Source organism: Excalfactoria chinensis, chromosome 1, assembly GCF_039878825.1.
Source record: "Excalfactoria chinensis isolate bCotChi1 chromosome 1, bCotChi1.hap2, whole genome shotgun sequence".
In the NCBI taxonomy this organism is placed as follows: Eukaryota; Metazoa; Chordata; class Aves; order Galliformes; family Phasianidae; genus Excalfactoria; species Excalfactoria chinensis.
Window position 1 is genome coordinate 162,348,506 of NC_092825.1, and position 21,995 is coordinate 162,370,500.

Sequence of the window (21,995 nt, forward strand, 5' to 3'; positions counted from 1 at the left end):
AAATAACAACAAAATTCAAACAACAAAAATAACATAGAAATCTTTTAAGCATTACCAAATATCACCTCTTGGATAAACCAGAGAACTTAATGTGATACAAAAATGAGTGCTTGGCAGCATGCATACCCATTTAGCTGAATTAATCAGTTTTTCTTAAGTGTTTTCCTTAATCTATCTCTCTTAAATCTGTAGCTCCAGAATAATTTCTCATGGGAAAAAAAAAACGAAATATTAAACAGTTGTTATCAGTCTACTCTATATCATATATTAAAATTATTCTCCATATTAGCCTCTCCAACAAAATCTCTACAAATTTCCTTGAAACAGTCATGAAAAGTACAGTTAAAAAAAATGCATGACTATCTAATGAAAAGCAACAATATTAAATTTATGAAATACATAACTAAGGAAGATAGGCTAAAGCATAAACTTAAAAACAGAAAAAAATCAAAGATCTAGAGAAAACACAGCACTTTTTGCATTTATTTTAAAACAAATTGAACAGTTTGATTTGCTGAATGCTGCAAGAAAAGAAAAAACAAAATCTTACATCATTCGTATTAACGTGCCACGCCATGTCACCATAGGATACCAGCTGACCATTCACGTAACACCTTATTTCACTGTTTCTCCAGCGATTGTAGATGTGCACGATGCTTATCATATACCACTGAAAAGAAATGGAAAGAACAGTATGTAGTGGCAGCTTTAGTGCCATAACATTAACTAAATGACTGTAACCGGAAAATAATTGACCAATCTCATGAAGTTAAATGACCAGACACATCTTTGCAAACTTCTGAAATTATGTAGGAGTCAAGTGAGCAGAACTTCAACACCACGCAGAATAATTGTGACTAAATACAATGATGTACCTACCTGCATTCTTTTGTGGGATTAAGGCCAATAATGCACACATAAAATACAATCCCATTCTTGAAAGTGTAATACAACTTGAAAACAATACAAAAAAAAAAAAAAAAAAAAAAAAAAAAAAGCAACTGAAGTCTCATCAGGAATCCAGTTCTATGTGTACTTAGCCTAAAAAAATGTAACATATACCTATCTTTTAATCACAGCTATCAGAAATTGTTGAATAAAGGAAAATATCTACCACAGCAACTTTTATAGCCCAGTTTAGGATCTTATTGCAATTCCTTCATATGATTTTTTTTCTATTCTTTACCATACCATCAGTTTTTGGACAAACATTACATATTTACTGTTATATAATTAAACAGAGAAAACATCACAGCAAAATGTTTCCATATACAACTATGGTGATCTTTCAAATGATCTGTTCAAGTAGAATCTTTATGTCTATGACAGATTTTAATTGAGAATTGAAAATCTTCAGAAGAAAACCCTAAGTTTCCTCTAAAATCCAACTTTCAGAATAATCTAATTTTAGGAATGGGAATTGAATCCATGAGATTTGCAAATCAACCCATACTTAATGATAACAATATTTTAAATCATATACAAATCGGAAGAAAACAGGAATCATGGATTCTGTAACGTTTCCATTTTATCTTAATAATCTTGTTTGATGATTACCAGTCTACAATACATATTTAGTAAACACATCTTCATGAAACCAAGCTGTGTCCCCTTCAAGGAATTCTATCCAGTAGATAAATTCCAACAAAAGTAATAATACATTTTCAAAGCTAAAATAAAGTGGAACTAACAATGCAGTAAACAACTCATGTCTAGATGAGCTTTACTGACAATTTGCCACTCTTGGAAAGCAGCATTTCAAATACTTTAAAGTAATTTAATACTTGGGCAAAAGGCCAACTACTCTTAACATCCACTAGTTTTATGTTGTGTCATTTTCTGTGACTTTTATACACTACTGTATTAAAAATTATCAAAAATCTAACTGCATTTCTAGGAGTGTGCTCTACATTCTTCTAAAAGAATGACAGTAAAATTGTTTTTCAGACAGACACATAAATCAACAAATGTAACAGAACTCCTTAATACAGAAACTGAATTATTTCACTGACTTCTAAGGTGTTTTATTGTTCGGAGAATCTTGTAAACAAAAGACAAACTCATTAACCAATTACTTACTGAAAGATTCAACTGGAAGAACCTATGAACACCAAGGGTCACTTAGATGTCATCTACACATTACTTAAGGAGTAGAGCAAGTTGGGATCTTGTAGACATTAAATCTCATTCTGAATGTTGTAACTACACTTGCAAAATGATTTGCTGCAGGTGCCTTTCTCTCACTCAGCTGACTAGTTCAGATGGCTAAACTTCAGGGAGAACTACCTCCTAAAAGCTACTTCAAATAATCTAGGTGGTTGTTACAACAGACAAAAATCTGTCCAGGTTTAGACTGGACATAAGAAAGAACTTTTTTTCTCAGAGAGTGGTCAGGCACTGGAATAGCCTGCCTAGGGAGGAGGTGGAGTCGCCATCCCTGGCAGTGTTCAATAAGCGTCTGGATAGGGAGCTAGGAGATATAGTTTAGTAGTTTTCTGTAGGTATGGTAAAGAGAGGACAGTCGGACTAGATGATCTTATAGGCTGTTTCCAACCTTGTGATTCCGTGATTCTATGAAAAAAAAAAAAAAAAATCCAAAATTGAACAGAAAATGTGTTCCTTTCATCTTCTTTTCTGCCTTGGTAAGAAACCATATCAAAGTTTATTCTTCCATGGACATCAAAGAAAAGAAAGAATTTCATGCATGCTGAAGTGTGACCTGTATCAGTAAATCAACTGATGTTTTCAATCATTTAAATTTTCTTCTGTTTGCAATTACGTATCTTTCAATATGTGTCAAGAAACTAAAGGATCACCACCCTTGACCTGCTGGCCACGCTCTTTTTAATGCACCCCAGAATGCCATTGGCCTTTTTGGCCATGAGGGCATACATGGCCAACCTGTCATCCACCAGGACACCCAGGACCCTCTCTGCAGAGCTCCTCTCCAGCAGGTCATCTCCCAGTCCGTACATACAATTATTCCTCCCTAGGTGCAATGCATTGAGCTGTATTCTTTTACACACATATGACACACACAAATGTAAGGATATAAATTTTTCCACACATTTTTCCAGGTCCTTAAAAATGTATGTCAAATTTTTCATCCCTTTAATAATTGGCAGAAGGGTGAAAAAGCCCTACTGATTGTACAATGGTACACTTACTTCTCACTAGTCCAAGTTAATAGATTCATTATTTAATAGTAGATTAAGGATGAAGCACTACAGCTTTGGTTTCTGAAGTCATATGTACCCAGTCTAGCATTTTCTTTTTTCAAAAAATAATGAACAAATTAATGGTTCTTGGCCAAAAGTCTCCTTTCCCAGGAGGAGAAAAGAGAAAACAAACAAAAAACAAACAAACAAACAAAAAACACCACGAAAGCCACAAGTTCTGTTTTTGATTTTTTTTTTTCTTTTTTTGTGTGAAGATTCTATTACAGATAGAAACATCTCCCATAAATTCTGTAAAATATTAACCACTGAAATCCCTGAAGCTTAGCTGGTCACTATGATGATCAGAAACTAAGTGCAAACTGCATGACTAAGGCTCTTGTACCTTTTGTAGCTATTTACTTGTATCTCTGATACTTTTCTAACAGAAAATAAGTTCACAACAAGAAGTACACAGTTTTACTCATTTATTTTCTGTGACTTTTCGCTTACAGTGTTTTAAGAGCATTTCAGACAGTATACCAATTTGCAAGACGTTGTGCGGTTTGCTCTGTTTTGTGTAGTTTCAATTTAATAGCTGGCCCACTTGTTTGGAAACTAGTAGGTCATTAATCTTTTATTTTAACACTATCCACAAACCCCATAAGGAACTAAAAAGAGCAATGCTATTGTTTCATAGCATCATTGCCTGTTGTGCATGACAGTCTTCAGCAAAATGATACCTTTTTTTTTTTTTTCTTTAAATAGCTTTTTATTTGCATGTTAAGAACTTCTCTTAGCACATTCAGCTTCATTTAGTCAATCTCCTTCCTGTCATGTGATTTTTTTGAATCTTTCACATAGTTTCTACTTCAGAGAACTATCTACCTCTGATCTCCAAGGCAAGCTCTACAAAACATACAGAACTTTCCTTCAGTGTGTACACTGACAGTGGGGTCAAGCGCACCCTTGGTAAGTTTGCTGATGACACCAAGCTGCGGGGTGCCATTCAGCAACACATAGACAGGCTTGAGTAGTGGGCCTTGGTGAACCTCCTGAGGTTCAACAAATCTGAAAGTCTTGTCTTGGGCTGAGGCAACTCCCCCTACCAATGCAATCTGAGGGATGAAAGGATTGAGCGCAGCCCTGCTGAAAAATATCTGGCAGTACTGGTTGATGGGAAGCTGGATATGAGCCAGAAATGTGCTCTCACAGCCCAGAAAACCAACTGTATCCTGGGCTACACTTTTCTGGCTTTAAAATAAATTTGCACAAATGAATCGATACACTTAGAAGATAGGTGTTTATAAGGCTGTATACATCCTTGAATGATATGCTAGGAACAAATATTACCATATTAAAAAACAAACAAACAAAAAAAAAAAAAACAAAAAAAACAAACACAAATTCAAATCACGATAGCATTAGAATTGGTGATTTCAAATCAAAAACGTATACCAAGAAAAGCAGTAGAACATAAAGTTGATAAGCGAGCAGTGGCAACCTTCCCTAAAACACTGGTTTCTCAAGACTGAACAAGTACTGAAATTCAATATATAAATTCAGAGACCATAAAAACGAAATGAGCTTCACAACAAAATACATACAAGGCTATTACCAATGCCAAACACATAATGATTGCTGTGAGGGAAAACCAATGCTTAAACCAACATCCTGAAATCTTGAAGCAAGCAGAATCATTGTTCTCCCATGACTACTAGACACACATCAGAAGCACTAATAAGATCTGGATAAATAATCAAGATTCAGTATGAAAAATGATACATCCCTGAATATCACTAATAAAATTCAGATCCTTGTTTCTTCCAAAAACTCTGCCAGCAGAATTGTTCCAGGCATTGTTACCAAAGTCACCAAATACAGAACGTGCAGAATTTGAATTACTTTTGTAACATAAAGACCTTTGAAAGATGACATTCAATCACTTCACAAGTAGTTAAAATTCTTCAGTATCTGCAGCTAGTTAAGCAGTCTTTTTAAAACAAATTCACTTCATAAAAGTGTTACTTCATAATATATTACTTTTTTTTCTTGAACTGATTCTGGCCCCTAACTGACATAAAATTCTGCATGACAGTCAGAGAAAGTACTTATAAATAAGAAATTGCATATTATTAACAGTACCATATCACTTAAAGGTTTTTAGTACTTCTTCCCAGAAGCATTTTGTAGCATTATCAATGTTATTTTTAATTATGACTACCACTTTACTTACCTTGCGTGGCTGAAAGTCATACTTCACACAGTGCTGGAAACCTTTGCCTTTTGATTTCAATGATGTAACTATTAAGCAATTGCCAACAAAATGAGCAGAATACCCAACACCTTTGCTAGTGCGGAAACTGAAAGAAAAAATCATTGATGAAATTAGAAAAAAGGGAAAACTCATGTAATAAAACAAGGTTCAAATACCACTCTAAACTGCCATGAGAAAGAACAGAAACTGACATCTGGAACAGTGAATTTAGGTTCCTAATTTCCTCTGTACCCCTCTTTTTCTTAAGGTGGGTGGAAGGAGAGGGAATGGTGAATGATGAGATGAGGTTTGCAACTAATCTTCATCACAAATTGATTCTGGGCTACATTCTAAAAAACAAACACAGTATATAGATTTTCTCCTGTTTCCAGAAACACGAGATAGCAAATCTCCAAATCTAGTACTTGTGGGGTTTTGCCCCAGTTTCCTAATTCATCACCATTTAAAATATTACCTCTAATTTAAGTTCTGAAGGCATCACAGAACCAAATCCTATGCTCAGATTTTGAAAAATGCATTGCAGTCTTGTGGGACTAGGAGAAAAATGTAACAGGTAAAACATACAAGCTTGGATTCCAGTTAATTACTGTGTGCAGCAATTTATTTTCAGGACTGATGAGTTAGTTAGGATACTATGTTACAGAGTTACAGGTATCCAAGTTGTGGATTAATTTCCAAATGGATTATTTAAATCAATGTAACATCTAGCGATTGATTGATTGATTGATTGATTTTGAGGTAAATTTAATGAGAGCTTCCAGCTTTCTGTGGTAAATATCATAAAGACAGAAAATACACAAAGCGAATACTTGTTTTTAGATTTGAAATCAAAAGCAGCATAAAGAGAAATTCTGGACTTCTTAAGATATATTTTGCAAAGAAAGTTAGTGGAAAATAATGAATCAAATTAGAACATTTTTAAAATGTACATTCACAGCTACGTAAGCCATGCCACTTTTTCCTTTCTAAGTACAATAGAGATGCGTGATATGACTTACACAATTGACAAAAATTTTAATCTAAAATCTTTTTCAACATCAGGTTATGAAAAATAACCCATGGTCGAAATACATTGGTTGTATATGGTGAAGCTCATCCATAAAATTCAAAAGGAAGTTTCAAAAGTATTTAAAAGACTTTACAAATTTGAGTATACATATATAGCCTGATAATTAATACCTTCTCTCCTTCAGTGATGTAGGCTGCTTTTAAAATAATTTCATGTTATTAAAATAATGACTTTTTAAATGGTTTTACTGTTGGAATATTTTTTCTAAACACTTCTATTAGGTTTTTCATAGAACCATTACGAGGTGAAAAGTACATGCAAACAGTTCAGATTTCATCTTACTTAATACCTACTGAAATTTAACATCTTTAATCTATCCCACTATGCTAATAACATCCTGTTTCAATATGTCAAAAAATTGCATAATTACAGATTTAATTTCATCTCCAGAAACATATGGTTAAATGTGTTCATTAATGGAGGAAAAAAAAAGACTTTCCTCATTCTTCACTGTCAAGAACATAGCTGATAAAGCACAATCTTCTGGTAAAAAAACTGCCTCTCAATATAGTTGATGTGACTAGACACACCAGGTGGCCAAATCTTAGATACTCTTCTCTTATGAAAGAACTTGTTTAAAGGGAGGTCAAAAAAATGTCATTCCAATTCTCAAATTCCAGAAAGCCACTTCTGCTATAATTAATTAGAATACAGCTACTAAATGGGAAAAACAGAGTGATTATGCTAAACAGAACAGGAATAACAGACAACTCTCCTCCACATCAGTGTACCCTTGCACAAAGGTCCTTACTTCCAGCCTTGATTTATCTTTGGACTTGCAGCACACTATGCCTCATATCTCTGTTCACACGCCATGTTTTAGTTTGCTCTTTCCTTTTAGAAGACTGTCAAGTTGTTAAAAAAGTTTTACTTTCCCAAATTCAGGATGTTTTTCTCATTTTTATATCTGTCTTTATATGTATATGTGGTACACAACTACTGTGCTCCTTGAGGTGCCACAATGGAAGAAACATTCTCCTCTGCCACAGCCCTTTGTACAGACTTCCACACAATCTTCCTCACTAAAAGAGGACACTTTCAAACATATAAATAATGATAATAATAATTTTATTATTTGTTATAATATATATTATAATTTTATAATATTATATGTATTATATATATATTATAATATTATAATTATTATAATTTTAAATATTATTTATTATAATATATAATAAATAAGCTTAAAACCCAATCTAATGATCAGAATGAACAGAAAAACATACATGCTGTCCATGACAACAGACCTCAACGGTGAATTTATAACAGGGCAACTCTCCTTTGTCTGTTGAGGACTATTTTCAGCATGGATATGCTTCAAGGACTTAGCTTTCACAAAGACCCTGGAGGCAACTACCTCCAGGGAGAGAACATTACCCATACACAGATAATCTATAGTATCATCTAGCTAAGTCTATAAAATAACACAAAGGTTAAACATGTAAAAATAGAATCTTGACTACACTGAATGTGTGGTGGGCTACTTTGAGACTTTGATTTACCTCCTTTGGGCTTAATGGCATTCAAAGAACTTTTAAATGGATAGCTGCATGTCTCAATGCCAAATTTGTTTCTTAGCAACATACATTATCTCCATCTATCTCTAAGGACTGAAACGTCCTTAGATGTGTAACTTCCTGGAGTTCAGTATTTGAAGACAAGAAAGCACTGAAATAAAGAAGTAATAAATATCCCATTTCTGAGCAGGCCAGATCTCACAGAATAAAATTCACTAAACGTGAAGTCTTGCCACTGTGCATCAAGATTTCTCTTTGGGACCATGTTAATTAGCAGTCTATCACCATAATTGAGAAACTGAGAAAACAAATAAGTCTTCTGTTTATTTCAATGTTATATTATGCAGATTATGTTAATTTTCACATTGTCTTCCTTGTTAAAGGTATAGTAGGCTAGGACTGTTCTCTGGGATGCTACACAGAAATTGTCTTATCAGTTAACTGCATATGCAGAACTTGCTGCATACTAAAATGAAATGAATATAGAAGACAAGAAAGTACTGTCAATACCCATGCAGCTTTAGGAGCCTTAAAGTACTTCCCAGAGCAGCTGGTATATGATTTTACTCCAGACAGCTCCTAACAACATTTTAGTTATCAGTTTCATTTCAGTTATTTTCTCAAAGCATCTACTGAATGTTACTTCACTTCAACAGCAGGTAAACATTATACATCACACTGGTTAAACGGCTTAATGATTCCTGTTTTCTAGCTTAGGATTTTGTAAGGAATTTCAGATAGGAGCATTTGAGATAATATCTTCTCAATTTCAGTATCCTAATCCATTCTTTCCTGAAGGTAAGAAATGACTTTTTTTTTTTTTTTTTTTTTTTTTGCTACTAATTTTGTAGTTCCATTATATGCTTTTGCATCTATATTGCATTATCTTTATTATTATTAGCAGAGAGGGAATGTAGTCATGGGAGCTTTCCTTGGTACTCTGCTTCTTGTGCCAACCTCTGTAAAAATAAAATTTTGCAAAGATTTTTCAGAGGCTTTAGATATTCTTCCATTAAGTGGTTGTAGGAGAACCTGGATTAAAGGACAAAGCTGTACAAATATAACAATCTAGCTTGGGTTTCACCTTTTCAAAAAGCTTCCTTTTAAAATGTGTTTTCCAGAGAATTGTTCACTCCAGTGTTTTCTGAACTCTACCCAATTTTAACATGGTCTTCTCTTAAAAGAAGCATCAACTTGCAATTGCAGATTGCAATCCTTTTCCCAAGATTCCAGGTAACAATCAAATCACCTTTACTCTCTTCTCTGTTCCTTGAAAATATTTCCTTAGTTCTCTCATTCAGTTTATGGTCAGTTGGTCACCTTCAATAACTCTCAACATCGTACTGTAATCACAACTTTCTACTACATAACTGCTAATTCTGTAAGCATAGAACCCATTATTCACTGTGAGGTACATGACCCTCATTTTATTATATTAAAATTTGTGCTACTGAATTCTGTCCATCCTACCATTTGAAACTGACTGCTCCATAACCGCCTATTTCTTCTACGTATCACTCATATATATATTTCAAATAATTTTCTTCCAAGATTCTTACCATTCATTTTGTAATTGGTAAGAAAGCTATAATAACTGTTCCAATATACAATTATTAAAACTATCACTTAGCAGTTACCCAATACCATCCCTGGAAATAGCTTCAGTTATTCATTTATTTATTTTTTTTAACTGACTTACAAAACTAGTCATTTTCCCTCACATCTGGAAAATGTGAAAGCACTTCTTCACTTCCCTTCTCCATTTCTATGCACAAGGGTCCACACTAACCAGCCAAGTTGATTTAAGTCTCTCCCACCTGAAGATCTCTGGTCATGCCTTTCTGCACTCAGTTACCACTAGGATCATAGCTAAGGAACTGAGAGTAGTCAGTAAGGATTTACAAATAGGAAATAATCTTTGATCAAAAAGAAAGTCTGCTACAATTAAATGACTGGATTGGTGGATGAGGGGAAAGTTCTGGATGTTACTTTATCCTGACTTTTAAACTTTTTAATGACTCAAGACTTTTCAACACTCTACCATCCCCAGTGACAGTGATGCAGAATAAGCTATGTAAGTAGGCAGAGTTAGTCCAAAAACTGAGAGGCTAGGCTACAAGTGACACATGAGTCCAAATGGACATCATATATATATCAGAGTATCCCAGAGATCTGTGCTTGCAAACTGGGCTGCATTAGAAGAGGAGTGGAAAGGAGGGAGGGGGAGGTAATTGTCTTTCCCTACTCAGCTCTTGTGAGGTCCCATCTGAATCCAGGCCTGGGCCCCAAGTACAAGAAAGATGCAGGGCTCTTGGAAAGAGTCCAGAGAAGGGCCATTAAGATGTTCAGGGGGCTGCAGCACCTCTATTATAAAGAAAGGCTGAGAGAACTGGGCTTGTTTAGCTTGGAAAAGAGTAGACTCTAGGGAGACCTCATTGTGGTCTTCCAGTATTTGAAAGGAGCATATAAACAGGAAGAGGAACAACTGTTTACATGGGTGGATAGTGATAGGACAAGGGGAGTGGTTTTAAACTGAGACGGGAGAGGTTTAGATTAGATATTAGGAAGAAGTTTTTCACACAGAGGGTGGCGACACACTGGAACAGGTTGCCCAAGAAGGCTGTGGATACCCCATCCTTGGCATGGTGCTTATTCTGGAGAGGGGGTTGTTTGTTTGTCTTTATTTGCACAGTCCTATTTTCTGTTACGCCCAGCCACTGTGTCAACATTGTGCTTTGAGTATAGTGAATTTGTACTACAGTAATGATATCAGCAGAGAATCTTAAACACAAAAAAGAAAATACTACAACAATGTCGATTTAAAGATGTAAGAAATAATACATTTATAAATTCTGAAGTAAGAAACAGCATTTATGAATTACCCCTGTTGCATAATGTCTAGCATCCGTATGTTTATCAATTTCAAAGCAAAAAGCACCTATGACAGCATAAGAATTTACATATAGTAAACAGCCATTAAAAACGAAGATATTTAAGTAATAAAAAAATGTGTGTAAGAAACCTTAAAAAAAAAAATTAAAAAGCATACTGGATGGTTATTAGGAAACCAAAAGAAACTATAAATACATGGTTGTAAGTTACTTACCAGTAGAGATAGGGTTTATCCTTATCCACATTGATATTGTTTAGTGGGTCCATACGAAACCAGGTGTTAAGGGTAAACCCATTTTGATAAGGCCACTTAGCAATAGGAGGCAATGCAATTGCCTAAAAAAAAAAAAAAAGGGAATTAGTCAAAAATACATTTTTTGTTAAGCATTGCTAACTATAATCTCTGTATTTTAAATCTGCAGATCTACTCTGGCATTCAGATATTAAAGAAAAATATTTAAAAACTTAAATAGTGCTTCTGAAAAACTGCGTTGATTTCCATTTATTTTAAAATACTCCAATTTTTAACTACATATATTTTACTAAGAGAGGACATAAATGTAACACTGGGAAGAGCCCTTAAGTTGCAATAGTAAGGGAGTTCTCACAAGTAGTTCAGTATTGGTACAATTGACATTTTGATCTTCACACACTACAGCCTTGGTTACAGGTGGAGAATGTACTCAACTTCAAACATATTTATCACCAGGTAAACATTATGTTGTTACTCTGTATTGGTACTATGCTGATATCACGAATGTGCATCACAACTGAAAATCTTAATTCTGTCATTGTAAACTTGGTTCTATCCTAGCTCTAATAAGTGATTTTAGAAATAGTTGTCCACAGTTCACTTCAGAGAATGAATCCTCTCTAGATCTTCACAGTGTAATACAATGTGCACTACTCAAGAATTTGAAATTTGTATTTCATTATTCACAGGTGCACGGTCAATGATGAGTAGTACGTATATGAAGCAAAATCATGGTCAAGGAAAGGGGAATGCCTACTACACATTTAAATTTTAAATATGACTTCCAATAATTGATGCAAAGTACTGCACCTTTTTAGACAGTAATAAATATTTGAAATTTTTCTGGAAAACTTTTTTTTTGAAGATCTAAGAGATAATTAAATTTAAGACAGACATTTCACATGATTTGCCTCTGAAACCCAGAAATGTCACAGCAGTGTTTGTCATAGTGGACATTCATATTTTGTAACAGCTCTCCTCCTGATGCATTTATACTTGGGAGAGATTAACAATGGTTTTAACTTAGTAGTAGCAAATTAAATGCTCTCTTTTATAGATCAACTACTAATTCCTCACACAGTGCACTCTGCACTCTGGTGGAACATCTGTTTGTGCAGTCAAATATCGAACGAGATCAAAGAAGTATTTTAGCAAAAAATACCCTGGGTGAAAAAGTAATTTTCAACCTGTTTATTTCCCTGACGTAATCTGCCATACCAACAGCTGTACTGACAAAAAGAAGAGGTGGTGCTTTAAGCTTTAGGTTGAGGAAAAACACTTTCAACAGTCCAAGAGAATCTCCTCATCCTCTGGAATGAAGGCACAGAATGACTTCCCCTTAAAAGATTCCAAGTTCTATCCTGAGTATATACCACTCCATACCAGAACGTACTGAACCTCAAATCTGGAGCTCTCCTTTTTAACATTTACATTTACTGCCTTAATAAACATATTTATAATCTGTATACAACATTTAGATTTTTGTGCAGGGTTTTTTTGTTGTTTTTTTGTTTGTTTGTTTGTTTTGTTTTTTTTGTTGTTGTTTTGTTTTGTTTTTTGTTTTTTTTCCTGAAACCTGATTTACGTGCAGCCTTTCATGAACTGACAAGAGTAAATCCACTTGATTTTCCTTCTTAAAATTTTAAAGACAATTTTTTTAAAAAAATAATGCAATTTTACTGTCATACATTGTCTTGAAAAGTAAAGCCAAAAGTAGACTACATTTAAATCACTGCCTGAGGGAAAGGAACCAGCTGAAGGAGTTCAAACAAACAGAAAAAGATACAATAAAATTTCTGACTTAGCTGTCACCATAAACTGTCACTGTGATGATATGCAGAAGCATATCTCTACATTTTCCTCAAGTCCCAGATTTATGTAACATAGTACCAATTACATTATTCAAAACAAATGCTATTCTTAGGAATTATACATTTTCACTTTGATGGCAATTTCCCCTGTCAAAAATCTGGTGTTTGACATTCCTATTCTCGTACGTTTACTGCTTCAACAGTACAACCATCTTGCAAAACTAATGGAAAGAAAAACCTGTGGTATCTACTTCCTCTGTTTCCCTTGCATGAATTTTTGAAGGTAAATTACAGGAAATGCAAGGAAAAAACTATTTATTTGTTCCTCAAATTTTACTATTTTGGTTGAAAACTTACCGCAGCACTACAGCCAGGGAAGTTGAAAAAGGTATCAGGCCCATGCCTCTGTGGCATCTGATTAAGGACTGATAACAATTTAACCGCATGTCTTGGCTGTGAAAACAAGAAAATTGCACTGAGGTAAATACAAACAATTTTATACTTGTTGGGCTACAATGGGAACTGGACAGTTTTCAAACAACACAGCAAATTAACTATAGCAGTTAGCTAAAGTACTTCATAAACATATGTTCTATCAAGATGAAAAAAAAATATTCAAGTTTATATGTCCCAGGAGACAATTTATGTTAACTTCAGTCTCTAATGGAATGACACTTAAAGCTTTATCTGATCACAGCTTACCCAGATTCCATTTTCGCCTCGAAGCATGCTGAACAAAAGCTTCAACTCTTTGACAGTGATGCTGTAGCTGGCAAGAACCCCCAACATATCAACTAGAAGATCTTCAAAGGAAAATAAAGTTATTCTGAACTCTGAATTTCATTGTTTTGACAGAAAATAAATAAATTAATTAAAAAAAAAAAAAAAAAAAAAAAAAAGCTGAAGAAGTTAATACCTTTAAAAGTATATTCACAACTTCTAAAAAACAATGTAGTGGCTTTAAATATTTTACAAGGGATTTCATACTCTCGATTAATAACGTGAAAAATAAATTTGCATATGCAGTTTCAGATGTTGCATCACACTTATGAACAAAGTACCTTTTTATTTATGAAGATTAATTCTTCCCCTTCTGTACCATTCATCATACTTTATGAACTTATTGCTTGTTCATTTCTATTATAAACTTTTGGGATAAAGGTTTCTTCATTCCTCTGAAGTTAGTAGTTTTCAAACACTTACAATCTAAAAGGTGTCTGTCATTAATTTTTAACTGAAGTCGTTTATACTGAGTACTTTACTGATAAGTACATTATAAAGAAAAAATTTATGGTTTCCACACTGCTACAATGATAATGCTTCCAATTTTTACCAAAATGAAAAGCCAGAAAACAACCAACCAAATAACCCACAATCAGCAATAACTAAACATATAAAGTACAGTAAGAAAAAAAACAAGACCAAAATAAGAAGTTGTGACAATTCTTAAGGTTTACATAACATAGCTTTCACTATAACATCTCATGATGCTTGAAATTTTGAATTAATAGCATTATGTAGCTTGCCTTTCAGATAAAATCAGGTATTAAATTATTGCAACTTGTTAGAGCTTTGTTTTAAAACATATAATTTCATTTTAAAAATTTGTTAGCTTGTGGGATGATGGACTTTGCCTACACCCTGCATTTTCTTCTGAAATAAACAACACTACAAGCTATTACTACTGCCTTCAGTAGAAGGAAAAACAAATTGCACATCTTTGCAGATGTATCATAAGAAATTAACTCAGAGATCAAACTGTGAAGCACAGACATTTCAAAACAAAAAAGCTGCGGCAAAATAGAAGCAGCATTAACAATCTTTCTGAATTTCTTCAATGCTGAACTACCAGAACATTCTCCCCATAGGTCCTTCAAAAGACATGAGTAAGCTTGTAACCTTTTTACGAGTCTGCACGTTCTCTTTGTTCATCAGTGAAAGAATGACTCTTAGACCTGCTAACAAATAGTAGCATTAAAAAATATTAATCCTCTAGGATGATATCTTGTTTTTAAGCAAATTTTCTCGGCAAATCCCCACATAAGTGTTTTTGTGTAAACCCATCAGTATCTATTAGCTTCTTCCATTCTGAAACCAGTCTCTGGTCCTCAATACAAAAGGCACGTCTAAAGGCTGAAACAGCATTCAGTTCACAGGAGACATACTAAGCTGTTCACTGATGTGGTGAAACTGCATGTCAGAAAAAGCAAAACAAGAAGACAAAAATAAAAAACAAAAAACACTGTAACTTGCAATAAGTTTCCCCATAAAATCAGACTACTTCCCTAATATTAAAGCTCAACCATTTTCTTTTTCCTTTCTCCAAACAGTTTGTCTGGGAGTTTAATTAATATTACTTTTAAAATTAGTGGTAGACTGCAATCATGATAGAATTTCTTAGAGGAAAGAAAAACAAAGCTAAGAAAGCAACAAATCATATGTACCCAGCTCTTCCTATAGTACCTTTAGCCATCTGCCCCCTTCACCATCCAGCTGCAAGCATGCGATGTGAAGCTGGCAGTGATCACACATACTGTACGTGACTAGAAACTGAGGATGATACCACACTGACAACTCAGAAAGGGAAATCAGCATGAGTGAATACCAATCTTCAGCTGAGAACATCTCTATTCCCAAGCCTTAGCTTTGTTTTAAATAAGATACTTCAAATTTTGCTTTCTTTATAACGTCTTGTGTAGAAGCAAAGATGTGTGATGAAAATCAGAAGACCATTAAAAAAAATCCTCTACCACAGATGATGTAAAGTGTAATACAATCAAGCACAGAAATAACTGTCAGATTTTTAAAATCACTTTATGTTGTTTCATCGTTTTAGTCTTATAGTACCTTATGGCACAGAAAATGTCTTATTTCTCCTCAAGATATTGATAGCCCACAGGCATTAGCAGTACATAGTTACAAAGAATGAATAAAACATTTACAGAGATACACAAATATAAATTTCCTAACATTGTATTCATGAGTAAAACAAAGACCAGAAAGACTGAAGCATAGTGAGGTAAAAAGTGAAGGAACACCTATGGAAGTCAATGTACTTAGGCAGCTTAAACATCGTCCCTCAAACACCTCTAAAGAGGAGTTATTTCTTGCTTCATTACAACTAAATATAAAAATATAAAATATAAAAATACTACATAACTTTGTTCCTATGTATTAGAATCTCAAAAAAAACAGTCAGTCCAACTCTGGTTTATAATCATAATAGTCAGCTCATCTATAAATTAACACAGCTACAAAACACCATAATTCCTTTTTTTGTTTGTTTTATTTTTAGTTCTTAACATTTTCATCACTTTCTGTAATGTTAAATATGATTGCATATAAAACTGGTATCTGTGATCTCATTTCAGAAATGAGCAAGTCCAGAAGGAGAAAACAAGACACCGTTTCTCATTTTTACAGCATTTGAAAAATGCACTGAATGAAACAGATTTCTTTATTTCTTACTGTCACTTTCTGAATACTTTCATGCTAAGCAGTTTATAAAGGCACAACCAATTCATCAGAAGCCTTGAAGAAACACTTAATCATTTCATTCAGAAATACAGTGGTAAAAGAGCCTGCCAGTCTCTCAAGTAAACAGTACATATCTCACTGGATGGTGTGGCATTAACTTTAGAAGATGCATTGAACAGCATCGGGAATGCGACTTCAGGAAAACTACTTCATGCCTCCTTAAGCACTAAATAACAGGCAGCCATGAAATAGAGAATTTTAGCTCAATTTGTGAAGGAGACGTAATTCTACAGACTGGCAATAGAGAAGAATTTTGAATCTTCTCTTATGGATCCAGTTGGAAGATAAATGATTGTTAACAGCCTGTTAAGGGCAGAACAGTTCAAAACTAACATTCTTGCTTAGAAATCAGGAACTGCTTCAACAGTTAAGAATTCGGTTCCAGAAATTCCAGAACAAACACCTCAAACATCACAACAGAACTGCAGAAAATAAATTGGAGCTCAAGGGAGACACATCCACTGACTATGAGCTAGGATTATGTTCACCTTTCAGACATTATCTCAAGGAGACTTAGAACAGAATATCTGCATCCCTATTCATCAAACAGAAAGTGAGAACTCCTGTGTGGTTGTTAATAACAATGTCTGCCAATCACCTAAGTGAATATTTCCGCAATCTTTTGCCTAAACTATTGATAAAATGTCTGATCAGCCACTATCTTAGCATAACAGATTATCACAGTGTACAGATGACTTGTGATAGGTGATATTTCTGGAAAACAAATTAAAATAAACATAGCAATGAACCCATTTAGATAGCAATTAACGCTGATTAAACTTTTATTCTTGACCACAGAATCTGCAAAATATCAAAAAGTGAGATATTTAAAGCACTTGGAATCCTCATAGTCTGATAGTCTCCATCTGAATGGACAGCCAAGTTTTTCTCACTGCAAAAGATTGGGTACATGTTTTTTTGCCATTCTCTTACTTTCATAAAGCCAGAGAAGAGTAGCTTCAGACTTAGACTGGCCCTCAAAGACTGCTCTTAGTGTCAGAACATAATAGATAATACCTGTCTCAGGTACGTTCAGATCCTATCTAGGTTTAATCACAGCAGTTCAGAAAGAAGTAGATGAGATGACCTAAAAATCAAAGAAAAAGCCCTACAAAACAAAGCATACAAACAACAACAAAAAAAAAGCCCACAACCAATCTTCACCTTCAGCAGATGATAAAAGCCAACTGCAAAACACTGGGATGTTTTGGTGGTATTACAAATGCTAACATAGCTCATGTTCAGAACATACTTTCCCAATGTTAAAAACTGTTTTTTCCAGAAAATTTCTTACTTTATCCTCAGGGTATGGAAAGTTCATAGAAACATCTGAGGCCAAACTGCTCTACAATGACTGACCATGATATCGACATGCGCATATTAGGTTAAGATCAGAATAAAAAATACATCAATGTCTTAGCATTTTGTCATCCAACTGCTTATTATATGGCCATATTTACTGCTTCCTTTTTATTACCAAAGTTGTTGCCATTCATTACTGTGGTGAGTTACTCCCAGAAATAACAAGATAAAGCTAAAATGAGAATTTTGCTTTTTTTTTCCTCTCATCTTTCTTAGTAAATTTCTCAGAAAATCCACACTCATCTATTTAACGTTCTCAAAGAACCAGCGGTGTGGTGTTCTCTTAAATCTCTGTTAATTTCCTAATATGTGGAAGGCTGTGCAGATACACATTCCAGAGCTAGTAAGTCATCAGCATTCCAGTTTTCAGTTTTGTTTTTAAACCAAATATGTCTCCTCATCTGTGCGAGTATTTAGCAGGGAAAGCTTACTGGTTCCTCTTCTACCGAAAGTCTCTTTCTGAAATACTGTGTGACAACTCACAGAAAAAAAATAGTATAATTGATAGGAAGAGGGCTTGACAAAATTTATTCATCAAGGTATTACCCCTGATTTATATTAATAATTGCACATTCAAAGTATTTCTCTTCAATTTCCAAGTGCTCCTGGAAGACAAATCCTATACTCTTAATGTAACATCTACAAGATCTCAGCAATTTGAAACATCTGTCTCTAATATGGATGTCATCACAGGTATGTATGCCATATACAGAAGTACTATTTAGGGGACCTCAAACTGAAGATTTTTTGTTAATATAATTACTGATTTCTGAGAAGAAAACCATGATAAAGCTTGAAGACAGAAATGTCTATGTTCATCAACTGATGCCTTATACTTAATAAGAAATAAATATTATCTTTCCCCTCATACTATTCTGACATATATAACAGTCCTGGAAGCAAAACTTTCTAGGTGAAAATCTTACTCTGTGAATCTTATGGTCTATCATACATCACTCTGAATCTCACAGTACAATAGTTAACATAACACTTCTGGTTTTAGCCTTTCCACATACATTTGTAAGACTTTGAAATACAATTACAGCTTTTTCAAATACTTATTACTACATACACCTTTTAATGAAAAAAAAAAAAAAAAAAAAAAAAAAAAAAAAAAAAAAGACAAAACCGTTCCTGAATAAATTTCATGCTTCTGTTATTCTCTTGTTTCCGGTCTACAATCCTTGTTGGTTTATTGTTCCACAAAGCCTATATATCTGTCAGGAGTCAGATCATCAACTAAAATCTAAGAGTTAGAATTATGGCAGACAAAACTCCAATCTTTCCAAAATGCTTCACAACTTTAGTACCCTGCTATCAATCCAAACATATATAAAAACAAAGAATTACATTCACACTTAAGGAAGTAAGTGCTTAAGTTTCCCCCCAGGAAAAAGAAGGAGTACATAAATGTTAATCAAAAGTAGTGTGCCCCGGTGGTGCAGTGGTAGAAGTGCCACTTGCAACACCGGAGGCCCAGGGTTCGAATCCCCCCTGTGGTGCAAGTGGTAGAAGTGACGCTCTGCTACACAGAAGGCTCAAATCCCGGGAGTTGGACTCGATAATCTCTAAGGTCCCTTCCAACTCACACGATACTGTGATACTGTGATACTGTGATATAGCTCTTATTTGGCATAATTAAACTTGATAACCAAACCTACTCCTCTAACTAAATCATTTGGGATTATAATCTGTACCCTACTATTCAGAGAATGCAGTATACAATAACAAACTCCTTCAAAAGTAATCTGAAAACCTTGTCTGTGAAAGAATTTCATTAATTATTTTCACTGAGTAAATAAGGTAATTTTTTTAAGCTATAAAAAAATTATAGGCCTTTAAAAACAACCACAGCTGACTGATGATTTAGCTATGTGATCACAGCTATATATTATGAAACGAAGTACAGAAGTAAATTAATAAAATCCAAAAGTCCAGCATTTAAAACTATTCATAATTTTATACAGTGTTGTCACAGGTGGCTTATATTTAAAGTAGATATAACACTTTAAATATCTGAATAATTCAAAGTGATGGATGTATGTCAGATTTAAGATATTATCTTGAAAGTCTAACAGGTTCTGTGATTGGTTATATGCAGACTGTTTTATTTGATCACTAAGCACTATCTTCTCACCAGAATAAACAGGCAATCATTTTAGACTGTATCTACATATATGTTAAACTATATTCTTGTCTTCATTTTTTCTGAAACTGATAAAAAATCTGATTCAATGGAGATACTAATCAAAATGTTACTTTCAGTAAAAAACAAAACATCCCTAAACACTCTATACTCACAAAAAGTTGACAGTTCAGCAACGTAAGGATTATTTTATCAGTTGGTGATTTATACCTGCAATCATGTCGTCCACAGTACTCATCTTCAGCAGTACCTGTTCAATTAAGCCAACTTCCGTGCTAGTCTGTAAATTACGGACACTTTTACGTAGAATTGCTGTGAACATACTCCAAATTTCAGCTTGGCACGTTACATCACAGTGCTCCAAAAGCTCTGACATGCACGTAATGCTCTCTGCATCCTGGATTATAAAGTTCATCTCCAGATCAAATTCACCACCAACCAGCTACAAAAGAAAATGAGAACAGCATTACAATGTGATACCTTTAATGTCTTTCATACCTGTATTGTCTCCAACACTGAATACTTTTTTGTTTGATAGTAATAGCACCGAGTCTATTTAGACAACACTCAAAAATATGGTTTGAATTTTGGGTGGTCCTGTGTGGAGTCAGGAATTAGGCTCAATATCCTTGTGGGCCCCTTCCAACTGAGAATATTCTATGATGCTACAAGGGAGGTAATTCTGACAGACAGACTCACAGATATGATCAGCCATGAGTTTGGTCAACTTGATGTCGCACCAAACTGACAATCATGGCTACACAAAACATACTTTGTACCAAAATCTATGCATTATTAGCAAAAATGTATTACCTTCCTTTCTGTCAGATTGACGAATACAACACTTTCATGAAATACAATCAGAACATATTGGAAATATTCCTTAATGTAAATAAGTGAAAAAGCAGCCTTGCCCAGAGTGATGTAAGACAGAAGCTACAGAAATTGAAAACCTAAACAGAAACAGAGGCCGTAGTTCTGTTAAGAGACACTTGTGTATTCAAAAATAAGAAGACACTGAAAATAACCTAGCTATATTTCCACTTCATATAACATAACGCTTACATTTACTTGTTTTCAAGACTTTACTGCCCTTCTAGAGAACTGCTCTGGACTAAAGGAATGATGAAAAGATTGCTAATTATACCACAGAACAATTCATCATGTGGCCATGTGAACCTGCTGCTGATGCAAGGAGAGATGGCACTGGGAGAGTAGCAAGAACTCAGGTGAAGAACAGTTTAACAGCAATACTGACAAAACTGCAGCCTAATGTCTGTCAACTTGTATATTTCCCCACTGTCCTGAATTCTAACTAAACAGCACAACTAGAGCGCACAAATTAGGAGGGAAAGTAAATGCTGCAAGCAAAAAATTGCAAAAAAACATAGTCAAGACCAAGTATGTCTTCAGACAACAGAATTCACCATGTCATCAATTCCAATCCATTTGCCACTTGTATAATTTAAAATATTATCTCAGAACATCTTACTGAAATGTATATAAAACTTAGCTTAAAAAAATAATGATCTTTAATGGTACAAACATTAGTCAGTTTTGAAGCACAGAAAACCAGTCTCTAACTCACTCTACTTTACTCTAGCATGACTGCTGAATTTTGAAAGTACCAGTGTTGAATTTCAGTAACTGCAAATATATTATCTAATTCAGAAAGGCAAAGAACAAATTAAATTAATTCTAAAATAATTGTAAGATAATCTTTTCTGTTTGTTCCAGCAAGGCATGTAATTAAAACTGCAATAAAATTTTAAATTAAAGATATTCAAAGAATTCATCTCCAAGAACATAATTTCAGTAGTGATTTTTAATACAAGGCTATTTCATTGCTTATTTAAAAGCAGTGTGTATTATTTTCAAATTAAACACCAAGTATGAAACAATATGAAATAATATGTAAACCCTTTCCTGATACTTAAAGCTATCAAAATATCCAGTCATCTTTCAATTCTGT

At 34.1% G+C, this 21,995-nt stretch overlaps 1 protein-coding gene across 7 annotated transcripts in view; it reads right to left on the minus strand.

Annotated features, from left to right (window-relative positions):
- NBEA (neurobeachin) overlaps positions 1–21,995 on the minus strand; it is a 449,426-nt gene that overhangs the window by 357,017 nt on the left and 70,414 nt on the right. For all 7 annotated transcript variants that reach the window (XM_072361559.1, XM_072361556.1, XM_072361557.1 and 4 more), the window contains exons 2-7: positions 20,234–20,465; positions 13,681–13,781; positions 13,336–13,431; positions 11,129–11,250; positions 5,392–5,518; positions 551–670 (exon numbers count right to left, since the gene is read on the minus strand). In XM_072361559.1, the coding sequence (XP_072217660.1) occupies positions 551–670; positions 5,392–5,518; positions 11,129–11,250; positions 13,336–13,431; positions 13,681–13,781; positions 20,234–20,465 (798 nt within the window). The remainder of the gene's footprint in view (positions 1–550; positions 671–5,391; positions 5,519–11,128; positions 11,251–13,335; positions 13,432–13,680; positions 13,782–20,233; positions 20,466–21,995) is intronic.